The sequence below is a fragment of the Trichoplusia ni genome, chromosome 17 (genome assembly GCF_003590095.1).
Source record: "Trichoplusia ni isolate ovarian cell line Hi5 chromosome 17, tn1, whole genome shotgun sequence".
In the NCBI taxonomy this organism is placed as follows: Eukaryota; Metazoa; Arthropoda; class Insecta; order Lepidoptera; family Noctuidae; genus Trichoplusia; species Trichoplusia ni.
In genome coordinates, this window is record NC_039494.1 from 2,114,685 (window position 1) to 2,132,593 (window position 17,909).

General features: G+C 36.4%; 3 protein-coding genes across 4 annotated transcripts; 1 reads left to right on the forward strand and 2 right to left on the reverse strand.

Annotated features, from left to right (window-relative positions):
• Positions 1 to 1,800: 1,800 nt before the first annotated feature.
• Positions 1,801 to 7,424, reverse strand: LOC113502525 (calcium homeostasis endoplasmic reticulum protein-like). Of its 2 annotated transcripts, XM_026884131.1 has the most exons (14): positions 7,161 to 7,424; positions 6,907 to 7,077; positions 6,518 to 6,807; positions 6,093 to 6,255; positions 5,776 to 5,923; positions 5,288 to 5,364; positions 4,912 to 5,110; positions 4,279 to 4,840; positions 4,065 to 4,198; positions 3,796 to 3,963; positions 3,445 to 3,575; positions 2,685 to 2,814; positions 2,296 to 2,465; positions 1,801 to 2,008 (listed from the first exon to the last, which is right to left on the reverse strand). In XM_026884131.1, the coding sequence occupies exons 1-14, from the start codon at positions 7,183 to 7,185 to the stop codon at positions 1,905 to 1,907; spliced, it is 2,472 nt and encodes an 823-aa protein (XP_026739932.1). In that variant the 5' UTR covers positions 7,186 to 7,424; the 3' UTR covers positions 1,801 to 1,904. The 2 variants fall into 2 exon arrangements, with proteins under 2 accessions (XP_026739932.1, XP_026739933.1); XM_026884132.1 differs by lacking the exon at positions 7,161 to 7,424 and having other exon boundaries at positions 6,518 to 6,718; positions 6,907 to 6,999.
• Positions 7,425 to 7,639: 215 nt separating this feature from the next.
• On the forward strand, positions 7,640 to 16,864 carry LOC113502529 (vesicle-fusing ATPase 1-like). Its single transcript, XM_026884136.1, has 15 exons — positions 7,640 to 7,864; positions 8,364 to 8,452; positions 8,663 to 8,792; positions 9,006 to 9,091; positions 9,422 to 9,567; positions 9,949 to 10,087; positions 10,253 to 10,395; positions 10,577 to 10,776; positions 10,860 to 10,992; positions 11,143 to 11,345; positions 11,622 to 11,943; positions 12,241 to 12,398; positions 12,648 to 12,832; positions 13,697 to 13,855; positions 14,100 to 16,864. Exons 1-15 carry the CDS (start codon positions 7,853 to 7,855, stop codon positions 14,233 to 14,235), a joined length of 2,241 nt encoding a protein of 746 aa, XP_026739937.1. The 5' UTR covers positions 7,640 to 7,852; the 3' UTR covers positions 14,236 to 16,864.
• LOC113502535 (transcription elongation factor 1 homolog) lies at positions 16,865 to 17,640 on the reverse strand. Its single transcript, XM_026884143.1, has 3 exons — positions 17,537 to 17,640; positions 17,304 to 17,421; positions 16,865 to 17,232 (listed from the first exon to the last, which is right to left on the reverse strand). The coding sequence occupies exons 2-3, from the start codon at positions 17,417 to 17,419 to the stop codon at positions 17,100 to 17,102; spliced, it is 249 nt and encodes an 82-aa protein (XP_026739944.1). The 5' UTR covers positions 17,420 to 17,421; positions 17,537 to 17,640; the 3' UTR covers positions 16,865 to 17,099.
• Between the last annotated feature and the right edge of the window lie 269 nt (positions 17,641 to 17,909).

Below are 17,909 nucleotides of genomic sequence, written 5' to 3' on the forward strand. Positions count from 1 at the left end.
CATTATTAATACTTTAATAACCATTTCTATTATTCTACCAGTAATGATCAATAAATAATAATTATTATATACTAAAGCATCGGATTTAATCAATACATGCACAATATAAGTCCTTCAATAATAATAGATTTTCTCACTAGCCGATTGTTAGATGTAATTTTGTACAATAAAATAGTTAATGTATTTTTCCACTGCCAGTATTGCAACATCCAATTAATAAGCATTTAGAATAAGCATAGCTGTTAGTTTAGTTATTAGCATCTTATTCCTAAGAAAACTTAGTTGAAGTGAACGATTTTTAATAACATTTTGTAATAAAATTCAATGAGTACCTACCTAAGATCAACTTGTTTTATTTCTTTATTCAATTCATGGGGGACGAAACCGAGCATTTGCTTGTAATGCGATAAATTATTTCACTGAATGAAATAACGTAACAACGATGAACCAAGGGGCCCCCGCTCCCTTTGTTGCCTCGGGGCCTCTCAAATTATGGGCCTGTTATTCATACATCTCTAGCAGTCCTTACAAGTAGTCAGAACCTTCAAAGTCTGACAACCAGTCTAACCAAGGGGTATCGTGTTGCCCAGGTAACTGGGATGAGGAGGTCAGATAGGCAGTCGCTCATTGTAAAACTCTGGTACTTAGCTGAATCCGGTTAGACTGAAAGCCAACCCCAACGAAGTTGGGAAAAGGCCAGGCGGATGATTACCCGCTATTTGGTATACTTTTTTAGTCCCAGGTTTTGCGTAAATGCAAGTGAAATCATTTAAAAAAATATTGGATAAATTAAAACTACTTTCTTTACCGCTTCTACAGTCTCCAATTCCAGTATTATAAGTTTTTAGTTTTGTAATCTGTGGTCCGCCCTCCTTACGAGATAGGTAACCTAAAAATTTTGTTTATTGTCAGGTTGTCACTTAGTAACTGACAGTTAAATAAAAACCTTGTTTTCGGAGGCAAGCCAACTGATTACTGTTAGAGGAGTGCCAGAAAAATTATTTAAAGGCACCCATGAAAGAGGCCAAACAACAAATGAATATCCCAGCTTACAGGTGCACTAATGTCAAGGAAATGTTTGAATTGTACTTCCAGGCCAACAATTTCCTTTCAGCAACTAATCTAACCAATATGCGAAAAACCTTTAGAAGTAAAAACTCCTTTTCCAAAAGTTCTTTGCACCTGAACTCAATAAATATGGATTTGTTGGAAGTGAGGGTGATCCAGTCAAAGTAGAGAGCTGTCCTGTCGTCGCAGGATATCATAATGGTAACTTCATATCAGACATGTTAGAGAAGTTACACAGAGAAGTTAGCAGAATAAAGTTTGCAAAACTGCACAAATTTAAGCAAGAAGGATTCGAGTCTTCAGAGTATAGTGATAGTTTAGATAGGCTTGCTGAATTCAAAGATAATTATGAAGATGACTTCGAGCTGTGAGTAGTTATAAATTCACAGAAGTTTTATTCAAATGAACTGCTTTAAAACAACTAATCAGCTTTAATAAAACTGTTGTTTATTATATTTGCTAAAAATACCTACTTACAATAATTGTAAGACTAAGTGTAAGCAAATTCATAGAATCCAGCTGTCATAATATCTGTTACCTTTTTCCACATTTTATAAGGTTGACACTTCTTTATTTTCTTTTGACGACTACCTTGTGGCAATTGAACTATAAAATAAAGAAAAATACTTACAATTCTTATTCTGCCAAAAAATGCATAATTTGTAACATCAATTTTAGTGATGTTAGCTATAAGCACACTTTTGTAAAAAGGTACAAAATTAAACATGTTCGAAAATTTATATATCTTTATTTAAGATGATTTAGATAAAATAAATCATATCCCAACCACGCAACATACATACACATTTACACCTATTCATGAGTCCATCTAGCGATCACGATGATCGCTCTAACGCTCTCTCCTTCATCCTCGTAATAAATGCTGCGCCTTTGTTCTTTCTGAAGTTTTCATAGGGGTCGTTTAGGTTTACACCTACACCTGCAACAATATCATTAAAAAAATAGTTAATAATGACATCTCTGCTGATGGAGGGACAAAATCAAATACATTTCTATGGGAAAGAACGTATGTTATATATTTTAATATCTCGTGTCACAATGTTTGTCTTCAATGTACTCCTAAACCACTTAACCGATTATAATAAAATTCGCACACCATGTGCAGTTTGATCCAACTTCAGAGATAGGATAGTTTAAATCTCAAGTTATAGTCGCAATTTCTTCAAACAGCTAGTATATATATACCTTCAGCTAGTATATATATACCTTTATACTGATCTTGTCTGTCCCGAACAATGCCGCCGCTGATCGGCTCGGCAATGCCCTGACCGGAGGCTCCCAAACCGCCGGCGCTCCATCCCATCTTCTGTAAGAGCTGGTGGCCCTTGTTACTCGCGTCAAGTCCTGAAGTAGACGTGCTCGGGTATGCTCCGCCACTGTGTAACAAAGAACATTGTTTTTTCTTATGTAGACAAAATTTCCACTCGCGACTTCGCTGCCGCCGCCGCCCGCTCCATCTCACGACTAAGCACTCCGTTGAGTCAGAAACTAATTGGGCAATGCCGATAAATATGTGAATGTTACAAGTTTGTCTCGACTAAGGAAAAATTAACTTAGAACATTAACTGTAAAAGGGTAGTGTAAAGAATACCCACAGAAAACTAGGTGGAGTCGGGGATCTCGATCGTTCAACGCGCCGCGACCTCGGTGAGTCCCTGTGCCTGTCCCGTTCCTTCGATCTGCTCCGTGAACGTGACCTTGACTTAGATCGAGATCGCCGACGACCTGTAAATATATTATCGTTTTAAATATTTATTAAGCAAGACAAACATTATGAGACCAATATTTGCAATTGCAAGATAAATAGTCGTAATATATGTCTGTGTCTGGTAATGTCAATTACACCTATGTACATTATTATATTATGTCAAAGTTCAAAAAAGATAAGAACGTTCGTCACTTAGAAGGAATTTAAACATAACAAATGAACGTAGGTCATACGCTAACTGAATTTTCGAGTGCGGGCACTATTGACCCGAGAGATGTGGATGGTTTATATTGATTTTAATAATTTCCGGCTCAGGTTACCCTCAGGTTAATTTTTTTGTTTAACTTATTTTAGTTTAATTCAATGTTCGAGTAACCTTTCTACAGTTGGAACATCAGTTAAGATTTTTGAATAGACAATTTCTTTGTTTTGTATTCACATTATATACTACATATATACCATACCCGTTTTTTACATACGATTATCGTGATTTTATCCGATCCGAATACTTCAACGACATTATCCTGGTTAACCGAGTTTCCACAGCCAATATAACCTAATGACCTACATATTTAACATTTCAAGTTCACAATCACATTTTTCCTTGAGCTACTATAAAGTGTATCACTTTATGTAACAGTACTCACTCTCGCGGCCCTCCCTTTCCCGTTCTCTTCTCCATGATGTGGATGATGATGACGTAGATTTTCTTCTTGGAGACGGCGACCTTGACCTTGATTTTGCCGGTGAGGGCTTCTCTGGTGTTTTACTCTTTGATCTGAGATAATTCATAAAGTATACTTATTTTAGAAAAGAATAAATACCGAAAACGCTGATCCTTAATCATAAGTGGAGTTATGTGTTTGCAGAAGGTTGAAAAACATTTTAAATAATGTAAGAATGAATAGTTCGTGCAAAAATATAAGAGTAATAATAAGATGTGTATGTTCGATCAGCAAAACTAGGTATCGGTTCCGAAATGATTGCGGGCAACATACCTGTATCTTCTCCCGGGCGGTGTTGGTTGTTTCTGCAAGTCTTTTGGTATTGGACTAGGAGACTTGGACTTCTCCCGAAAGCCCTGCGCTATCGCTTCTTCTTTCAATTTTCTAGCAGCGTTTTTAGCTTTGTAGTACTCATATAGCCCCAATTTTTCCCAGCCCTCACTGAAAGACAAGCAACATTTCAAAGTCGCACATTAAAAGTTTAGTTTTTGTAAAATTTATACATAGTTGAAAAAACACTAGCTTTATTTGGTAACACGTACTTGTCTCTGGGTCGTTCATGATTTGGTGACGCGTAGAAGGCGTCGACGGCAGCCAACAACCTTTCATTTGGCGGGGCAGGAGGAGGTAGGCGAATTTTCGCTGGATCTAACGGTCTGTATATGTCATCTTCCAACTAAAATAGGACAAATCATAGGTTAAGTCCGAAATACAGTAGCAACAACAAAAGTCAAATTAGATAAACAGACTACATACCATTATGAGTGGGACCATCAAACCAGCAGGTAGTTCGAAATAGGGAACAGAGGGCATTAATTCTTCATTAATGACTTCATTGAACGGTGGGAATCCAGGTGGGGGTTTACTAAGATCTGGAAGACCATTCTGGAATGCTAACAGTGCTGGAGGTTCGTTCGGTATGAAGCCAGGAGGCGGTTGGGAAAAGTTCACATTCGGAAGATTTGATAAGTCAGGTTCCTCAACAACCTCCTTCTTCTTCTGGCTTGTTATCTGATCAAAGGTCTGACTGTCGTAACTGTTTTCGTTACCACTCAAACTGTTATTAGACGTATAGTTGTCGCCATTTTCGCTGCCATATTGATTATTCTGATTGAAGTTGGGTTCATAGCCACCCATTGGAGGAAAGTTTTGGTCATTAAAGCTGTTGTTTTGAAAATTGTTTTGCATGTTGTTTGGTTGCATAGTATCTTTATTTTGATCATGACTGTTCTGTAATTCTATGGCGTGCTTTTGCATTTCCAATTGTTGTATCTGTTGCATTGAATGTGCAACGAAAGCTTGGTGTTGAGTTTGGTAGCTGTAAACATATTACAATTATGTTAGTCATTATTGTGATACAGTTATACCTTGCACAGGCGTCATACTTACTTTTCGAATGTGGACTTAGTTTGTTGTGTTAAATGTGCAATAGCATTTGAATGCTGAGAAATAAGGTTGTTCTGGTACTCCTGGTAGGAGCTGGTGGGACTCTTCATTTTCTCAATGACCGCAGTTTCGAAATAGTTAGACTTGGATTCCCAGAGACGCAGCAGCTTGTTAAGCTTAGCCTCCTGTTCCTCTGTGACGGCTGAAACAGCAAAATGATTAAACAGTTGTCATATGAGCAGGGCTGACACTAAGCAAGTTACCTGACTGGCACAAACCACAGGCGATGATGTACTAAAAATGCTTTAGATTGAAGATGATAATGCACAATTGAACACGAGAGACCTACATCTTGAGGGCATTATTATAAATATTTTACCTATACTGGTATTGCAAAACATTGGAACCACCACATTTTCCAAATTTTTCTTGAGATCTTCAGCGTTTTTGCGTGCACTGTAATTAGGAATAATAGCATCATAGACACCGGACTAATAATGACACGAAGCAAAGAGATAAATATCTTAATATTACTCTCACATTACATACATCTGTATTGATTTATAATATAGTTAAAAGATAATTACCGTCTCTTTTATATAATTGAGTAGAAAGGTAAAGATTAAGGAAATGTGACACTATATGTTTTTTAACAGACTATATCATTTCCAAATCTTGTAGAGAAAATACAAAATTGAAACAATCTAATTAAAATATACTTTAACAAATTTATTTGACAAGAACCCAATAAAATCCCACAGTATCATAAAAGTTTTATTATGTAGGTAAAACAGGTTAGCAACAAATACATAAGAACCCTGATGGCAAATGAACTTATAGGTTAAATAGTCTTGTGTTGGTACTAACCAATGATGTAGAACATCATTGACAAGGTATATGATGTGAAGTTTCTGAGTGAATGCTGCTCCGGGCTGTGTCACCTTTCTGAGTAGATGCTGTGATATGACTTTGCCGGCGTCGTGTGATGTGGCATGCTGTAAAATCCAGCCCTTGCCTATGGGGAAGAGTATCATATAACATTAATATAAAATAGTCATTAATTCAACATGCCTGCAAACTGATGTTTGATGTCAACGATAAATAAAAAAATCCTAACAATGTTGGTTTTTGATACCAATATGAAGTCTTAGCAGATAACTTATTCTAACTTATATTAAGTTCACCTGACGATATGCTGTCTTTGGTGCATGTGTCTATGATAGGTTGTAAAATGCTGTCAAGTTCACTGAGGCTGATATGGTTGTCTTCAGCCATCATCTGAATAGTCTCCACTTGAGCCTTGCTCACCAACTCGTTGATCTTAGCTTGCTGTTGTTGGATCAACACCTAAAACATATAATAAGTCAATGAGAGAATCTTACAAGATAATTATTCGAAACTCCAAGCATTTCTACAGACTGTGCTAGATATGACATACACATAAAAAGCAAGTAAACGAGAGCCTAAGGATATATTAATGATTATATTGATGACACTGAAATAAAGATATAAAGAGGAAGTTGCAAACACAATAAATGTTTAGTTAGTCAAAACAAAATTAGTGTAAGCTTTTGCATAAATAGTATCAACTTCTTGATAGCAGACTAACCGTGTGTTGAGCATTTAGATTATTCTCAGACTGAGTAATTTGCTCTTTGAGCATGTTGATCTGTGCAGTGATGTTGTCGAGGTCATGGTGGGCGTGCTGCGAGGAGCCGGGCGGCGCCGAGTTGGCCGCCAGCCACTGCTGGAGCGCGGGCGCCACCGCCATCGACGCCGCTAGGCCCAGCTGAGCGGGAGTTGCTCCGGCCTGTTGGGGCATTACATATTGCCTGTTCTGTGCCATATAAGCCCCGGCGGGAGCAGGAGCCGGCTGGCCACCGGCCGATTGCTTTAGAACTATAAACAGCGGAGGTTCACTTAATCGGTTATAACAACACGCAATCAGCGATCATTGTAATATACAAAACTCTTCCATCGTTATTCTATTATGCTTACTTGCTTGCTCCGTTGTCACTTTGTACTGGTAGTAGTTGAAGTAGTCTCCGCCGTACAGGAAGCTGAATTTCGGATTGTTTTTTTGCTTGTTCTTCGTCATTTTCTCGAATTCAGGTCCATTTCTTGCGACAAACTGTGCGAGTTTGTCAATTATGTTTCGCAAGTCTTGATCTAAAAATATGAGTAAGATTAAGTTCTACAGGCAAAAACAACACAAATAATTTATAACATACGGTATAATACATAAAACAAACCTTGTGGCGGCTGCGGAAGCTCCATTTTAAATCTAAAATAAGGTTATGTTAGTACCAATCTATATATTCTTTCACGGTAATGTCTCTTATGTATTAACCATTATTCTAAGCATCACGTCACTCAGATATTATTTCGCTTTGGTAATAATATTCTAAGTTACACGTAATAATTCAGCAGTACATGTTACGATTGTCGCAAAAATAACATTTCTTTGACGACGATAGGTATAATTTTTCGGCCATTTGTAATTTCAGGGGGAAGGGTCAGGGCCTAGGGGGTGTAGGGGTGAAGTAACGGCATCAGTGTTGGCGACATAAGAACAGAATGGCAAGGGAAAATACGTTTATTCTTGGAAATAAGCGTTCAAAAACAACTGACGAATAGTTTAATTTCTCTTTCAATATTGCAAATTGTGTAACTCCATTAGTTTATTTGTTTCTAAAAATAATTTATCATTTCACATCCTTTCCGTCACTACTCTATATGGCAACACTACACTGTAACACGGTTTCGTTGTATTGATCGCTCGACCAATGGATATTGTGGCAAAATAAATTCAATGCAGTCATTTGACGGCACGAAAGTAGTCGAAAGTCTGATGTCAAATCAGTCGACGTGAGTCGTGAATCATTGTCAAAATCATTGATAAAGTCAAAATAGTGCACCAAATAGTATAGGAATTCCTTTAAAAATGTCTTCAATGGTAAGTTATTTTACTCTTCATCACTAATGTAGTTACCGTTTTTTCCTTTTATATTTTATGAAACCCTAACTTTCATCATATTTATTTCGATAACTCAGCTTTATCAATAGTTTTCCATGTAGAACCTACCTAGGGTAAAATTTTGTGAAGTTGTGTTAGTCAGAACTAATGCAAAAAAAACCAGGCAGATTTACAGAATACTTTGTCTAGCAAGAATCTTTAATACCAGACTATGAAAGTTACTTACCAAAACAAGTTAATAATGTAAAGTCACCAAAAAGCCTTTCAGGTTTTTTTTTTTATAAAACAAAATAATAATAGTTTTACAGTGTGTTTATCATCTAATACAGGAAGTAATGTTTTGGTCAGTGGGTAATCTTAGGGGCGGAGTGTTTTTACCAGGCAAATATCTTATCACATTATTAAATAGTCATTTTATATTGCATACTTATAAAATTGTGTAAGTATTGTTTTATTAAAGTTCTATTATCCCCTGCAGCGTATGAAGGCAGCCAAATGTCCATCGGACGAGTTGGCTATAACAAACTGTGCACTCATCAATCCAGATGATTTCAACAGTGATGTGAAGTAAGTAATGATTGTTTTGTTTTAATCCTAGAATTTCATAAAAAGGCCAATATACTCTACTATCACAATTTAGAAACTATTTTAATATATCTCTGGCAAATGAATGATTTTATTTTTGTCTCTATACAAGAATATACATTTTGGTCCTAGAATCCGAAGTAAAGACCAAAGTATACACAAGTTATAACAAAATTGAAAATTTATTTTCAGGCACATAGAAATTTCAACAGGACCATCACAGCATTTTGTCTTCAGTATTAGGTTTTACAGTGGTGTTGACCGTGGCACTGTGGGATTCTCTGCCCCACAAAGGAAATGGGCTACTCTTTCTATTGGTCAGGTGGGTTCATAGAACAAAAATTCATTATTGCCTAATCACAATAAAATTATACACATGTATTCCAAATCTGTCCCAACAAAATGTTGGACCGATCTGGAATAAAATTCAACTGCATGTTCAACATTATAACTATTAATTGTCATTTTCCGTATTTCGCAATTAGTGGCCAGCAACAACTGTTTTCAGTTGATTTAGTAATCTTATCTCTTACAGACTATTGATGTTAAGCCATTTAAGGCACAAAATGCAGACTGCCTGTGCAATGTGACCCTGGAAGCAGATTTCATGGTGAAGAAGACGTAAGTGTCATAATCTAATTATGTATATCATCTGCCCTATGATGCTATAATGACGTCATGATGCAATGAGTTGCGTTCTCATTCTTCAGTTATTTACATACCTACTTTTATTCAAAAAAGTTACTAAGTAATGTTTTTGACGGCTTAGACACGCCCACTAAGATTGCGCGATGTCCTTCGGGTTCAAGTACTTCAAGCTATGCTTCGTGCAAAGTATAAACAGACATACATGTTACAATCAAATGAAGAAATTGTTGTTGTCAATGAGAATATAGTTTTATTAAGAGAAAAAAATACAAATAAGTTTTATAAAAAAGTATTCTTTTGCAGCACTTCAATGGAACCATATGATTCTGAACAAATGGCTCGTGACTTTTTAATCCAGTTTTCCAATCAGATCTTCACTGTTGGCCAGCAGTTGGCTTTTGCATTCCAAGACAAAAAAGTTTTGTCTCTTATTGTTAAGAATTTGGAAGGTGAGTCTTATCTTGTAAATATAAAGGCTATACAACACTTGTTATCGCCTAGACCTCTATATTAACGTGAGAATTATCTTTGGTCCTTTGTGTCAGTAATACCCTAACCATCTACATCCGAAAATATGTCAACCCACTGTTCAAAGCAAGGCAAAATAAATAACTATTACCTTTTTTAACAAATGTGAATTGTATAGTTCCACCTAAATATTATATTGTGTGAAATTCAGAGAACATTAATTATGCACGAAGTTTTAGAACAAATTTTCCTCTTATGTAACTTGTTAGCCCTGTGAAAAGTGATCAATATTTTCGGCCAATCTTAAAGGAATAATGATTACCATTCATAAAGAACTTCCTACAAATTGATATTTCTTTCAGCTGTGGATGTTCAGGCTTTAGCAGCGGGCGCCAACGCTGTTCCTCGACGTGTCAGAATGGGCCGACTTCTACCTGATGGCAACATCCAATTCGATAAAGCTGAAAACTCTTCTCTTAACTTAGTTGGAAAAGCCAAAGGGTAAGTGGAAGTATTGACTTACTACTTTTTTTCTGAAAGAACCAAAATTAAGGTGGTCCTTCGATTCGTGTTTGGTTAAATAGTTTTAGGTCCCCCTTTTTAGACATAGCGAAAATAAAATATTCACGTAACACTAACAAAAATCTCACAAAATGTAAAAAACAGGAAACAGCCACGCCAGTCTATCATCAATCCTGACTGGGACTTCGGCAAGATGGGTATCGGTGGTCTGGATAGAGAGTTCAATGCAATCTTCCGACGTGCTTTTGCCTCTCGAGTCTTCCCACCTGAAGTCGTCGAACAATTAGGTAAATATAAAAGCACCCTATAGAAGTTGACTCGTACAAATTGGCATTCTAAACTTAACTTATAACGATATGCATCTTTTAACTTGGTATAAAAATGCCTAAACGATAGAAGGCTGGACGATACTACAAAATCGTCAATTGATGTAGAGATTGTAAAGTATATCAATATGAATTATTTTAGGCTGCAAACACGTGAAGGGTATCTTGTTGTATGGACCTCCCGGTACCGGTAAGACCCTCATGGCCCGTCAGATCGGAAAGATGTTAAACGCTCGTGAACCCAAGATCGTGAACGGTCCGCAAATCTTGGACAAATATGTGGGTGAGAGCGAGGCCAACATTCGACGGCTGTTCGCTGATGCCGAAGAGGAAGAGAAAAGGGTAATTAACTTGTTACAAATATTGGATCCAATATTGTTGGAATATTTGTGGCCAGTGTCCGGATGATAGTCTTTTGTTTACAGTGTGGACCAAACAGTGGTCTCCATATTATCATCTTTGATGAAATCGACGCCATTTGCAAAGCGAGAGGTTCTGTTGGAGGGAACACCGGTGTCCATGATACCGTAGTCAACCAGCTGCTGTCTAAGATCGATGGTAAGTAATGTAATATAAATCTTGCGAACACATCATGCGAACATTATTAAAATGGAAGTTACTTTTCTCCTACTTTAAGTAATTCATTTCAGGGTAGCACATTTTCTAATCCCTTCACATTACACAGTATATTATATTTGTATTACCTAGGTGTGGACCAATTGAACAACATCCTTGTGATCGGTATGACGAATCGTCGTGATATGATTGACGAGGCTCTCATGCGACCCGGTCGTCTCGAAGTCCAGATGGAAATCGGTCTGCCCGACGAGACCGGCCGAGTACAGATCTTGAATATTCACACCAAGCGGATGAAAGAGTACAAGAAGATTGCTGATGATGTTGACAGCAAGGTTCGTAAAGAATTATGCAAAGGTGGTACAAAACTTTGAAGGTGTCACAATCAGGGGTAGATTTGATATTATATGTTGAGTGTTTCAGGCCTACGAAAGCTTTCCAACCCTAGTTTTCTGTACAGCATAACAAATAAGTAAAAAATATAAAAATAAAAATCACCAACACGCAACACAAATATTTTGATATAATTCACGTAGACGACAAATCCAAAAAGCAACTAAATTTTGTTTTGCAAAGTATTGTTTGTCTGAATTATTTTGTTTTGGATGTAGGAACTGGCAGCCCTCACCAAGAACTTCTCCGGTGCAGAACTGGAAGGTTTAGTGCGAGCTGCTCAGTCAACAGCCATGAACCGTTTGATCAAAGCTTCAAGCAAAGTTGAGGTCGACCCCGAAGCCATGGAGAAGCTCATGGTTGAGAGGATGGACTTCTTGCATGCGTTGGAGAATGATATCAAGCCGGCTTTCGGTACGGCAGCTGAAGCTTTAGAACATTTCTTGAGCCGTGGTATCGTGAACTGGGGCAGCCCTGTGTCATCGCTGCTTGAAGATGGACAGTTGTATATCCAGCAGGCACGCGCTACTGAGGCTAGCGGTAAGAACGTATACGATCTTTATTGTTAACTCAGTTATTTAATTTTGTCTTTAAAAAATGTATATTTATCCAAAACCTTATTCCTAAAATTATTTAATTTGTTTATCAAATTTATTTTCAAATTAAGTTTTTTTTAATGCTTAAATAGTATGCGGTGTAAAGACGAGGGTCACATTACATTGGTCTTCTAAGAAGGTCTATTGTTACACAATGTGATATAAATTGCCTTGTGTTATGTGGTCTTTCAGTCCACATAGCAGTAACTAACGGCTGGAACTTCTTGGTCTTTTTATACAGGTTTAGTATCAGTGCTGTTGGAAGGACCACCAAACAGTGGCAAGACGGCTCTGGCTGCGGAACTTGCGAAGCTCTCAGACTTCCCATTCGTGAAGGTTTGCTCTCCAGAAGACATGGTCGGCTTCACCGAGTCGTCCAAATGTCTGCAGATCAGAAAGGTTAGTTAATTAGATTGTTTTAGATTGCTGATTTGCTCTCTTCTCATTATGTACCACAATTGTACGTAAAAGTTTAAATAAATAAACGTAGGAAAAAATATATTGTTAATTTTTTCGTATATTAACATCACCTTTAAAAAAATCAATAGACTAAATAGCAGAATTTTCGTCTGTTACGGAGGTTACCAATAAACACACAAACAAACAATCACGTAGTTTCGCAATACAATATAAGTGTGATTGTTGCAGTACTTCGATGACGCCTACCGTTCAAGCCTGTCTTGCATCCTGGTGGACAACATTGAACGTCTTCTGGACTACGGTCCCATCGGACCTCGGTATTCTAACCTCACGCTGCAAGCTCTGCTCGTGTTACTGAAGAAACAGCCGCCAAAGGGACGGAAGCTACTCATCCTTTGCACTAGCAGCCGAAGGTAAGAACTAATAAGTCATAACTATATAATACAGCATGTGTCAGCAACAAAAAACATTAAAATGATGAATAATATTCTAAAGAATGCACATAGGAATGGGAACATTTATATTTTTAACCAAAATCAGTCGATCAAGTTCATTTACTTTCGTAGCCAACCGTTTACCGTAAAATGGTTTTCTCTTCTTTAATTGATATTTTTTTATGGTTGTTTACAATCTTATGTATAAAATCTTAGTCTCTAAATCTTGTAAATCAAGTCAAAAAGTTTAGTGTCAACGTATGCCACACGAAGTGCCACTTTTAGATCACCGCATCTTCTTTATATAGAGATAGGAAAGATAATTCAAGCACTTTTGTCCCGCGTCGCGGTGAAGTATCAAGCACTGTGGCAAGTTGCCAATTTTTTATAGGCACATCTATGAAAAAACTCTTTTTGACATACTTGTAATGTTTTTTTTTATCGTTGATCTCTATCAATATTCATAATAATATTGTTTTAGAAGTAAAAACATACGACTCACTAATAAAAACTACTGAGCCCATTTGGTCCCATAACAAATAAGTAAACATTTCATCATTTTCATCAATTCATTGATGAAAATTTTATGGGACCACATGACAGTTATTTGGTGTCGGTTGAAAATGAATTGATATATGACAAAGTGACAGACATCATGTTTCAGAAGGAAAATTTTGTATGCGGGTTGTAAGACATACTTAAGATTGACACGTATTTTTTCGTCGAACTTACTTGTTAACCTTAATTTCAACAATTTTCAATATTTTTCAATACATTTTCTCTATTTAAAAAGATAAATTCCTCTTATTTCAAACCCCACTAACTAAATCCTCTTTCCACCAGACAAGTGTTGGAGGACATGGAGATGCTGTCCGCGTTTACGGGCGTCCTGCACGTGCCCAACCTGTCGCAGCCGGAGCACGTGATGGCCGTGCTGGAGAAGAGCGATGCCTTCACTAAGCGGGACCTGCAGAAGATACAGCACGATATCAGGGGTGCTAGGTATGATTGGTTTTGTGAACTACTGGCTTATTGGTTTGTCGGTTGTGACAGGAATAAATAGGTTAGTCCCATAAGGACAGATAGTTATTTTTATGTAAGGATCAAGATTGGTTTATAAATTATTTTTCTTTCTTCTGTATTATGAACTATTTCTCTCCTTTATACTTATTTAATCTATTATAATATTTGTCTAAGTCGAATGATGTTTGCAAAATGTTCCATAACGAACTTTCGATTTTCTCAGGATCTTCATTGGCATCAAGAAACTGCTAGCTCTAATCGACATGGTGAAACAGACTGACGAAGAGTCCCGAGTCTTCAAATTCCTAACGAAAATGCAGGAAGAGGGTGGCCTAGATCTAGGCACTAATGTACAATAAGAATCATTGCAACCTTAGGGATTACATGCGCATACCACACTTTCGCCCTCACCCGATCACACTAATGCACATATCTGCACATCAAAAACCCATAATGTTAAAGTGACAGAGAGCTCGCCTTGCGCCTCTGATCTCCGGAGCTACGAAATCGATTACGACGAAGTGAGCGAGTGCACTGAGTCGTTACTCGATACTAGTCATAACAAAATAGGTATGACCGCTAAAGGCAACGAAATATCATTCGCTAAAATGCCCCTAATGAGGATACGGAGTGTTGAAATCGTTTTCGAAGATGAAATGTCCACGTGTACGGACACCGGCATTTTGGATAGGAGCATAGAGTTGATAGTGTCTGACAGCAGCGATGATTCCACCAAGTGCGTCGATGATTTGGAACATTTACACATCGATAAAGACGCAAACTATGACTCCGTCACGCTTAACGCGGACGGTGACCTATCAGATGACAGCTCTGATTCCCTCGCTAAAGACATTGTCGAAGACTTCCCTAAAATGATTACTCCCCAAATTATTTGCTCAGACTTTGACATAGCTTCACACGTAATATGTGAAAGCACGTTAGCAATTGATGTAACTTTATCACCGAATGTATCCGAGATAGGTGATTCTGGTCGCTTCACCGAAGAAGCTTGCTCATCTCATTTCGAATCTGTTCCCATCGAAGACGCTTTACTTTCTAACTCATTTGACGCAATTAATGTCGATAAAACTCCAACGTTGATGAGCTCATTCGAATTGTCTGATGCCTGCAGCGTCGCAGCCGAGAGTACGGCTCGGTTGTATGAGTATATAGACAGTAACAGTGACAGTTCGGACGACTCTGATAATACCGCTACCTGTGACGCAGACACTCCGCTCCAGCATTTAACGAGCATCGGTAACATCGTATCCCCTGACGACAACTCTCTTGGTGACAGCTACGATCTCCAGTACGACTCTTTCATAGACATGGGCAAATTTTAATACTCGATTACCTATAATTAAAACATGTTTAAACTATTGCATTAACTAATTGTGCTTCTCTGTGGATATTTTACTCGTAAAGTTATATGAATTTTATCAAGTGTAATACTGATTGCCGTTTTTGACGTTGTTAATTAGTTTTGCATGTTTTTTTTTAATTACATAATGTTCGAATAAACACATTCCAATTGAATTTAAAGAAGGATTTGATTAAAGTAGGTCCTGTTTTGTATACACCAGGTGGTTAACTTTTAGTGAGCTATTCTGACACCTAATATACCTTCTTTACACAGCTTGTGCACAGAGGGGCTCGGTGGTATGCGGCTCTCGTAACCATGTCATGTCTCTATATGTACTTGTAATAGTTAACTACTCAGTAGTATTGTTGTAAATAATGTAATGTTTCCATAGGGCGTGCAATTTAGTATTTATACAGTTATACGTGAACAATGACATGGTTACAGATATCCCTGGGTTGTAAGTCTAGGCAATAGCTCAATTATCTACAATGTATTATATTATTTTTAAAGAGTGATTTTTTATTTATTTCAATTTGTTATTGAAATTAAATGCAGCTTGACGCTGTCTATTGTGTTAATACTTAATAGAGATATTTTGATCAATGTGTAATATTATTAGCTGTAAGGGAATGATATTGATTATGTCAATAAAATGTGTAGTATTACGAACACTTGAGAAATATTGTTGTTATATTCAGTAGGACTCGAAGCTTTGACTTGAGGCATTAGTACAATTAAAGTTATAAGTACTTACCTGCACTTGTAGTAAATTTTACAGTCAATTAAGACACTACGAATATATCAGACTAATCAGATTGTTACAAGATACTTGAGAAATATAAGCAATTCTACATGAATGTTATGTAGATGATTATAACAAATATATGTAGTGCATAAAGTAAACGTGGCAGTATCGTTTATAAATTATAACTATCTCATATTAAACTAACCATAGCTATAACGTTGTTGCTATACATTAGTAGTTATTTATTGTTACATTCTACAGGTTAGATTGAATTGTTACATCTTTGTGTAGGATACAACATTCCACTCATACATTTAAAACTGTTTCTGTGTAGAAATGTGGTATATAATATACATAATCTCAATTATATGAAGTAAGTTTTGTGGAAATTTTCTTATAAAGATTATATCAAGCTTTTAGATCACTGATTAGCATTAGGGCTTCTAATTATACTAACTGTGGTCAAATTTCTTCTATGTCTAATAAAATATATAAATTATGTGGAATTATTATCAATGATATGACATAGCTTCTGAAAATAATGAACCAACTCACAATTACTTGCAAAATTATTGTTATCTTATCATAAAGATGCTTGATGATCTAAGTGAATGTTTTGAATCCAAGTATTGATTAAGAATACTATAAATTGTTTATGTGTGATACTAGAAAAAAAATGTTAATTCTTTCTCTTTGAGTCTGTTAAAACTATATGAAAAATGGTTAAAGATCTATTTTCATAGTAAATGACAACTACAGTGAAAATACAATAGTGGTTAATATGATTGATTGCTTTTTAAGTATATAGAACATTGCTTACAGTGGCTGTGTCATATATCATGTAAGCTTTATTGTTGATGAAAATAAAGTAAATGACAACTTAAATCTTCAGAATTTATTTCAATACCCTTTGTGTTACATTAAATCCACATTCTCATCATAAGGTAGAATCACAATACAAGGTAGTAGTATACATATCTTAAGACACAATTAAGAGATAATCCCACATAAATTAACAACTTAATCTTGAAAATGCATCTACAGTAGACTAAGACGTAGCAGTTGAGATTAATATATATTTATTAAAACTTAAAGTTACTAATGGCCATATTATACTAATTGGCACTTTCACAAGCATCAACCCAGTCATTGTATACGTCGATCGGCTCGGATAACACGTTTGTTGTGGTCTGGAAGTCTTCTAAACAAACCCTACACTGTATCCGAGCCGTATTTCGTGCTCGATCCCTGAAAAATTAACACGTTACAGTTTTTTTTCCGAAAAGCAAAATACAATATGGCACCAGGCAGATACGTACATTTTTACCTCGCATGATTTTTCATGATTACAAAATGGGCAGTTGAATTGTTGATCTAGGGGTTCGATAGCTTTTCGCTTTGGTGGCGGCTTTCGTTTTGACTTTCGGCGACCCATGCCTGTAAAATATTAAACAGGTGCCTGATATATTTACAGCATATGTAATAGTTTTATTATAGGCTTAAAATAGAAATTCGCTTTATTCTATAGATTCACTTTGTTAATATTACTTACTTGACGTCTAATGGTAGAGTTTAATTTATATTTTGTTGATAAAATAATCCAACCCAAAACATGAAAACACGTCAAATTTGACAGAATTCACAGAATGACAACGATGACGGTCTAAACCACAGAATGATCAATAATCACGTTTTGATTTAAAAAAGAACTTATTGATATGGCATTGGCATGTTGGTGGTTTGAAAAATAAAAGATCTTACTTTTGTAAACGGTTAGTTAGTTTACTTCCGATGATACTGAAAGATTCAAGGAACTTATAAGTTCCTTGGAAAGATTAGACTAGAAGATAAGATTCTCGTAAATCATCTCATTCACGTATAAATTGAGCTAACTTTTTAAAACTTTGTTATAATTAACTAACACG

Bases quoted from the DNA above. Each gene is read 5' to 3' on its own strand.
- LOC113502529 (XM_026884136.1), top strand. The intron at 11,944-12,240 runs GTAAGAACGTAT...CTTTTTATACAG, and splicing joins ACGCGCTACTGAGGCTAGCG to GTTTAGTATCAGTGCTGTTG. The intron at 12,399-12,647 runs GTTAGTTAATTA...TGATTGTTGCAG, and splicing joins AATGTCTGCAGATCAGAAAG to TACTTCGATGACGCCTACCG.
- LOC113502525 (XM_026884131.1), bottom strand. From the start codon at position 7,185: ATGGAGCTTCCGCAGCCGCCACAAG. The intron at 6,256-6,517 runs GTTAGTCTGCTA...TATATGTTTTAG, and splicing joins ATCTAAATGCTCAACACACG to GTGTTGATCCAACAACAGCA. The intron at 5,111-5,287 runs GTAAAATATTTA...TTGCTGTTTCAG, and splicing joins GTTTTGCAATACCAGTATAG to CCGTCACAGAGGAACAGGAG.
- LOC113502535 (XM_026884143.1), bottom strand. From the start codon at position 17,419: ATGGGTCGCCGAAAGTCAAAACGAAAGCCGCCACCAAAGCGAAAAGCT. The intron at 17,233-17,303 runs GTACGTATCTGC...TTAATTTTTCAG, and splicing joins AAATCATGCGAGGTAAAAAT to GGATCGAGCACGAAATACGG.